Below are 8183 nucleotides of genomic sequence, written 5' to 3' on the forward strand. Positions count from 1 at the left end.
GTGTTGGCACAAGTCCGTCCACTCGAACCTCGCTTCTTTCTTGAGAAGCGTGTGAGTGGTTTGGATATTTGACTGAAATCTTTGACAAACTTTCGATAGTAACCCGCGAGTCCCAGGAAGGATTTAACCTCCTTCGGGTTGCGTGGCACTGGAAAGTTAGTCAAACACGATGTCTTTTTAGGATCTGGTTTTATGTCCTCTTCAGATATAATGTGACCTAGGTAATTTACTTCCCGTCGCATAAATTCGCACTTGCTCGGCTGCAACTTGAGATTATATTGCCTCAGACGGTCAAATACCTCCCTGATCCGCTCTTCGTGTTCTTGGATCGATGAAGCTATCACTATCACGTCATCCAGATATACGAAGGCCCGGAACCCATTTATACCCATTAGTACTCTGTTGACCAGACGTTGGAACGTCGAAGGTGCCCCTTTTAGTCCAAAAGACATTCTTTGAAACAGAAAATGCCCTTGGTTGGTACTGAAAGCAGTCTTCTCTTGGTCCTTAGGGTGTAGTGGTACCTGGTGGTACCCGCTAGCCACGTCTAGGCAGCTGAAATTCTTTGCTCTACCTAGTTGATCTAATATTTCGTTGATGTTGGGCATTGGGAACGCGTCGCCGATGGTGAGGCTGTTGAGCTTTCTCTAGTCCACGACCACACGGTATTTTTGTTCTCCCAAAGCGTTGACCTTTTTTGGCACGATCAAGAGAGGTGCGTTCCAAGGACTGTCACTCGTGGTGATTACTCCGTCTTGTAAGAGCTCGTTCACTTATTTATTTATTTCTGACTGCTGCGAGAAGGGAAGATGGTAATGTCTTTGGTGAATCGGCTGTGCGCCCTATGGTATTTTAATCTCATGTTGCACGGCATCCGTGTACGAGATGGTGTCACCTTCGAGATGAAAAATGTCCGCGTACTCGTTACAGATGTTTTCTACAGACGTCCTTTCTTCCTCGTTGGCGTGGTCTAATCGTAGTGTTTTTTGTAACAAATTGATTCTGTTCTGTCGGTTATCGGCCCTTTGTATGCTAAATATCGTCTAAGATTGTGCTTCGTCGAGGAAGCTGGTGTGATAGCTTGTCCAAGTGAGGTGGTTCCATTTGTATTGGCACCTCTCTCGAGTTAGCTATGCATATCAGTATGGACAGTACCTGTCCGTTTTGTACCGTATTCAACACATTTCCATAAAATAGGTCCTCTGCGAGCTGTGGTGAATGAATTAGTACGTCTCGGTTGTCTCCAACGACGTTCGTGGGACAGACTGGTACCACTACCTGGCTGCGCGGTGGTACAGTTATCTCGTTGGTGGAAATGTCCCACGTCAATGTTCCCTGATTGTAGTCGATTACAGCCTTTAGTTGTTCCAGAAGTGGTCGTCCCATAATCCCGTCCTGCGGTATCAGGAAATCCATTGGTATTACCTGGAATTCGGTAGGCTGTGTAGAATTTCCAATGTGGATGTCCAGCAGGACGGATCCCATCGTGGTGACCGGTGTTTTATGAATACCTTGGAGGCTATAGGTCCGGTCAGTATTCACCTTTACATTATCAGACAGAGTGTCCAGTTTTATTAAGTTTAGGTCAGCCCCCGTGTCTAATAGTAAGTTTGCTGACCCTTGGTGGCATTGGGGAATGTCCATTTTGGCGTGGTTGTCTACGAGTCCGATTGAAATGACGTAGACTCCTTTGCCACTGCCGTGAGCTTGAGGTTGCGCACCGTCTGTTCGCCCTTCACAGAGGAGCACCCGTCGTTTCCCGACGTGCCCGTTGGTGTACTTTGCCTCTCTTGCCTTTTCTTTTTGCGACATTCTATTATGTCATGACCCGGAATCTTGCAGAAGTTGCAATAGGATTTTTTTTTCTTTCTCCCCTTCCCGTGGGGGATACCGTTTTGGACTTCGCTTGTGTATGAGTCGAATGGTTGGTTTTTCCCGTCTGTGTGCCTTTAATAAAACGACAATTTTCTGTCTGGTGCGTATTGGTTTTACATCGGTTACAGTATCGGGTCTTTCCTCCTGGTTTAGAGCTGTTGAAAAAACGTTGTGACTCCTTGTCGGATTTATACACTCGTTCTTCTTCAAAACTCTCTTTTATTGCCAATTCCAATGATGCTGGTTTACCCGCTTTGATTATCGTTTTCATGGGTTGCCTTAGTCTTTCGATGAATATGGCTAACGTTTAACGTATGTCCCTTAATGTGTTCTCGGATAATTATGGCTTCGGCAGCCGTTTTTCCTACGACACTTGCGTTGCAGAGTTCGTGGAACAATGTTTGTATACGGGTTGAGTAACTGCTGACCGTATCTCCCTCTTGCTGTCGCGTCGCATTTAATTCAAGTTGAACATGAGTGGCGGTCCGTTGAACGCAGAATTCTTCCTCTAGTAAGGTTTTAAGTGATTCCCATTGCTCAACGTCCCGGTACTGCGTGATCGCATAAGCGTTCCCGCGTAGTTTGGTTTTTATGGCTTTTAACAAGATCGGTCTGCATCCGTCGGAGACACTTGTCATGGCGATTTCGCAAGCGCTAATAAAAGGGAAAATATCCGATGGTACTGTGCCATCAAAGCACGGGATTAAACGAAGAGCTTCTCCCAGTGCTAAAGCCATATTAGACGTATTTCCCGTATTTATTGTGTTAGTATTATTATCGGTCGTCTGCGCGTCGTTGTGTGTTACTGTAAACTCGTCGGCGTATGTGTTGGTATGTAGGTCAGTAGTAGTGTTATCGCGCGTGTTATTGTTTACCGTTTGGTCGGCAGCTTTGCGTATTTTCTGGATTTTCGATTTTCTGACGTATTTCACTACAGAGTTGAGATGTAGTATTATAAAATCTGGATAACGCTAGGTATCTCGTTGTGTAATATTCTAGATTAAGGAAATTTACTAGCTTTCAGTCGGAGTCTGTAACATTTAGTCTGCCTAGAAATTTGTAATCAAGTCCTTCCGTGTTGTTGAAATGTGTAATTGCGGCTACATCCGCAGGTGGAAAATTCTGACATTCCGTCATCTTTGTTTGTAGGAGTATTGAGGTGACAAGCAGGTACCCAATGATTATTGTTGAATTGTTCATTTTCAATTTTCTGTAAAACAGTGATGGGTTATCATTAGTATCATTCATAGAATGGTTTTAATAGGTTCGGATGAATCTTTTGCCTCTTTGCCTTTTTCTTTATTGTTACGTTTTTATTGATAGGGTCAACTTCTAAAGCTTCAAAAGGGCCTAACCATTTTGGAGTTAATTTATTGATTGAGGTTTTGACTTGTAGCAGAACCTTCTGTCCTACCTCAAAGATTCTGTTATTGGCATTTTTGTCATATTGAGCTTTTGATTTATGTTTAGCTTCAATTAAATGTTTTTTAGCCAATGCATGTGATTCTTGCAATTGCTTCTTGATTTCAAACTGGTAATCCTCATAGTTATATCGAGGTTCTGGTTCTTTTAATAAGGATGAGGGGATTGCAACTGGATTCCCATATACCAATTCGTAAGGTTGATACTTAGTTGCTGAATGAACTGTGGAATTGTGACAGAACATTGCATATGGAATTTTCACATCCCAATTCAATGCATCCTTGTCAATAAAGTTTCGGAGATATTCTCCCAGAGTACGGTGACTTCTCTCCAGAGAACCATTACTCTGAGGGTGGTACGAGGTTGTTGAAGTCTGCTTTATCTTAAGAAGGTTGCAGACTTCCTTGAAAACTTTGCTTAGAAACTCTGTACCACAATCGGTTACAAGGCTCTGTGGTAGACCATGCAAACACACGAACTGCGTTACAAAATGATGTTTTACAGTATTAGCTTTGTGGTTTTCCATTGGTGCTGCCCATGCGAATTTCGTTAAGTCATCTAGTAGCGTCAGGACAAAATAATTCCCTTTATGGGATCTTGGTAAAGGTCCCACTACATCCAAAAATATCTTCTCTAATGGTCGGCTAGAAGGAGTTGTGATCATCATAGGCTCTTTTAATGGTTTATTCCCTATTTTGTTTTTTTTGACATAATATATAGGACATTTCTTAATAAAATCTCGAATTTGTTTCCTCATCCCCTTTCAGTGACACTGGGCATATATTCTGTTAAAAGTCCTAGTTACTCCTTGATGAACTCCTAGTGGTGTATCATGGAGTTTGGATATTAATCGGAGTTTCTCATCTTCTGATAATTCCTCCTTAGTATAGACGCTTACATAGATTGTAGTATTTTTAAAAATGTAACGAAGCATTTTGCGGATTTCCTCCCATTTGAGTCCATCCAGTCCGCATCCTATTCTAGGACAAGCGAGTTTAGTGATTTGCTTTTTTTCACAAAGTAACTTAAGTCTTTGTAAACAATTAAATATTGACTGATAGGTTGGTTTCTGCCAACTATGTAACTTCGTTATTAAGTAGAAAATTCGTTCCTCTACACATAAAAATATAACATCCTCAAGTGATTTTTCTTGTTGGCGTAGTTGTTGTATTTGTCCAAATCTTCGTCTAAGTTGGAGGGCTATGCCTCTAGACATTTTTAGATCTGCGGAAACACAGTGCGCCAGGTGTCGGATGATGTACTAAATATGTCACCTGTTATCTCAGTAACATTAGACGTAGGTGAGTCATCTGAATTTAAAAATATCTGATACGATTCTGTTTTATTTGGTGATTCTAAAGTGTCTGAAGATTCTGAAGTCTTGGAAAATTCTGTAGTGTCTGTAAATTTTGGACTCTCTGTAGATTCTGTAGTATTTGTAGGTTACGGAATTTCTGTAGACTCTGTATTCTCTGAAGATTCTGGGATTTGTTCATTTCTCAATGTTTGTGCTCTAGTTGTGACTCTAATTCTGCTCAATGCATCGGCATTTGTATTGTTACATCCTGGCTTATATTGAATCTGATACTGGTATTCTTCTAGCTTAAGCCTCCATCGGGTTAATTGTGACCCAGGATCCTTGACATTTAAAAGCCAAGTTAATGCTCGGTGATCAGTGATAATGTTGAACTCCTGGCCCAATAAATAGGGTCGAAATTGTTTAACTCCCCAGATTATGGCACACAATTCCTTTTCTGTTGTGCTATAGTTTTGCTCCGCCTTATTCAATGTTCGTGAGGCATATGCGATTGGGAGGTCTTTTCCAATTGGGCCTTGTGATAACACACATCCTATTGCGTAATTGCTAGCGTCACATGTGAGGTTGAATGTTCGGTTAAAATCGGGGTATTGCATCAGAGGTTCATTAGTGAGGACATTTTTTAAATCTTCAAAAGCTTTTTGACATTAATCGCACCACTTAAACTCAACGTCTTTTTTCAATAACGAAGTCAGTGGTTTCGCAATTTTTCCGTTATCAGGTATGAATCTTCTGTAATATCCTGATAAGCCAAGGAAAGATTTAATATCCTTGCTTTTTGGGATTGGGTAATCCATTACACATTGAACTTTATGTGGGTCTGGGCGTACTCCCTGATCCGTAATTACATGTCCTAAGTAGTTCACTTCTTTCCTCATAAATTCACATTTTGTTGGTTGAAGTTTCAGGTTGAACTGCCTTAATCTTTCAAAAACTTCTTGAAGTTTCTTTGAATGGTCTGGAATATCTCGAGCGTATATCGTCGAGCGATATCGTCTAGATATACAAATGTTTTTAATCCATTTAACCCTGTTAAAACTGTATTCATCAGTCTCTGGAATATGGCGGGTGCTCCTTTTAATCTGAATGGCACACGTTGGAATTCAAAGTGTCCTCGCTCGGTGGAAAATGCTGTCCTTTCCTTATGATCTGGATCCATCTTTACTTGGTGATAACCTTGTGCCAAATCTAAAGTAATACCTAGATTTCCCTAATTGGTCTAATATGTCTGTTATGTTCGGAAGTGGATATTCGTCTCCACTGGATATATGGTTGAGTTTCCTAAAATCAACACATATTGGATATTGGACTACTCCGTCACGATCTTGTTTTTTAGGGACAACTAGCAAGGGCGCATTCCAAGGGCTCTTACTAGGTGTTATTATTCCATCTTCTTCCCATTGTTTCAATTGTCTATTTATTTCTTGTTTGTGTTTGAAGGGAAGTCTGTACGGGCGTTCATTGATTGGCTGAGTTGCCGTTGGTATATTGATCTCGTGATAAACCGCTTCTGTGTTTGTTAGTTTATCTCCTTCTAAATGAAAAATGTCTGTATATTGTTCACAAATAGAGATGAGAGACTCTTGTTCTTCTGAATTTAACTGATCGGTTCGCAGGACACTTCTCAGTTTGGTTATCCTGCTACTCTCGTATGAAGTTTCTGCTTGGTTGATCAGCGTATGTACCATGGCTGTATTAAATTTTTCTATATTAAATTTATTTAGATGAGAAGTTGTTAATTCAAACGCTTCTTCTTTAGGGTTCATGACAGTCAAAAGTACACACCCATCTTGTACATTATTGACGGTATTACTACACATTAACACCTCACCAATAGTCTGCACAGAGACTAAAAGCGTTTCCCCTTCATGAAAGTCCGGGGCTGGAATAGCCACTAGAATTTCAGTACGTGCTGGAATGATGGTGCGTGTATCGTGTGCAGAAATAATGTCGTCCTCTGTGGGTAGATTAAGTTCGTTCGTCTGATAATTTATAATAGTCTGGTTCCCAGTTATAAAAGGTTTTCCGAGAATTCCATCATGGGGTATCGGAAAAGCTGAATGGTCTGCACTAGCTGATCGCTAATGCCCCTTAAATGATAGATAATTTCTTCATATACTATCACTTCATCCCTGAGTGTACTAATTTTGATCAAATTTAAATCACTCCCGGAATCTACTAGGTATATTACGTTCGGATTGATGGTCTGAAATGTTCTGCATGTTGAGTGCTGATCTGTTAATTTAGAAATTATTTGGTATGCTCTGCAAAAGATATAGCAGCGCTTTTGATGTTCCCTACCGGGCGTCCGCCGGAAGGGTCCGGTTGTTGGGAGTTTTCCGCCTGTTTATTGTCAGCATCATTTCTTTTTGATTGTACATACTTCAATTTTCGACACACCTCTTTCGTATGCCCGGGTTTCTTGCAATACTGGCAGGTCACGGTGCTAACTGTAGAGACTGGTGCTGGAGTAGTATTATGTTTGGTTTTCTTATTGTTTGCTTTTGCATATCGACAATCTCGTGCCCAATGCCCAGGTTTTTTGCAAACATTACATACTCCTGGTTGGGTTTTTGAGGTCGCTGCTGGCTTATATAATTTTTTGGATTCCTCTGATGATTTCCTTACTATTTCTTCTTCCCTAGCCGCTTGAATGGCGTTAAAAAGAGAATCTGGATGTCTGGCTTTTATATAATTTTTTAAATCTCCTAAATCTTCAATAAATACCTGTAAGGCTTTTCTTTTTATTGTTCTCTTGAGTGCTTGTGCTACCTCGATTGTACATCCCATTGTTTCTTGATCAATAATTGCATTTTGAAGAGCCTCTACTTCCTTGGAATAAGTTAATATATCCATTCCTGTTTTTTGTTTTGTAGCATATAAAGACTGATACAAGTGTTGGGTGGTTCTTCGGGGTTCCAAATTTGATTTTAGAAGATCCCTTAATTCTTCCCAAGACTCAAAGTTCTGATATTTTACTACCTGTCGAGCCTTTCCTCTTAATCTGGTTTGAATTGCTTGTACCAACCGTGGAATAGCTGTAGGCACCGTACAAGATAAAGCAAAGTCATATTTCTCCAGGAATACTTCCACTTGCTCGGTGTTCTCACCATCGAGTGATTTTGGCAATAGCCTGATTGCGTCTTGTAATCCTATCTGGTTGCTGGACATCGCCTCTACTGTCTGAGGGACATTTCATATCCTGAGTGCCTCTTGTACCTTTTGGTTAATGATCTGTGCCAGTTGATCTTCTGTGATAGTCAAAGTTCCCGCATTAGCGTTTTGTACGGTTTCCTCTTGTTGGTCTCTCGGTTTGTTTGCCATGTTCGATTGATCGAGTTTAATTAGATTTTCGGTCCAATCAATTCGATTTCTTGAGTAACTCCCTTCCAGTTTTTGTTGTTCTGAATTTGTTTCGTCTTCATAATCCTTTATTTGTTCTGAATTTTCTGTTTGTGCTGGATTTTCTGTATGTTCGGAATGTTCTGTGTTCAAAATGGTTGTCTGTGTGACGACTTTGTTTATACTCTTATCTACTTTTTTTAGTTCATTAGATACGTTATCTAAT

At 40.6% G+C, this 8183-nt stretch overlaps 1 protein-coding gene across 1 annotated transcript; it reads right to left on the reverse strand.

The window, feature by feature from the left end:
• Window positions 1–4060: 4060 nt before the first annotated feature.
• LOC132946599 (ADP-ribose glycohydrolase OARD1-like) lies at window positions 4061–4513 on the reverse strand. Its single transcript, XM_061016650.1, has one exon. It carries the CDS (start codon window positions 4511–4513, stop codon window positions 4061–4063), a length of 453 nt encoding a protein of 150 aa, XP_060872633.1.
• Window positions 4514–8183: the final 3670 nt, after the last annotated feature.

Source organism: Metopolophium dirhodum, chromosome 1 (genome assembly GCF_019925205.1).
Source record: "Metopolophium dirhodum isolate CAU chromosome 1, ASM1992520v1, whole genome shotgun sequence".
Classification (NCBI taxonomy): domain Eukaryota; kingdom Metazoa; phylum Arthropoda; class Insecta; order Hemiptera; family Aphididae; genus Metopolophium; species Metopolophium dirhodum.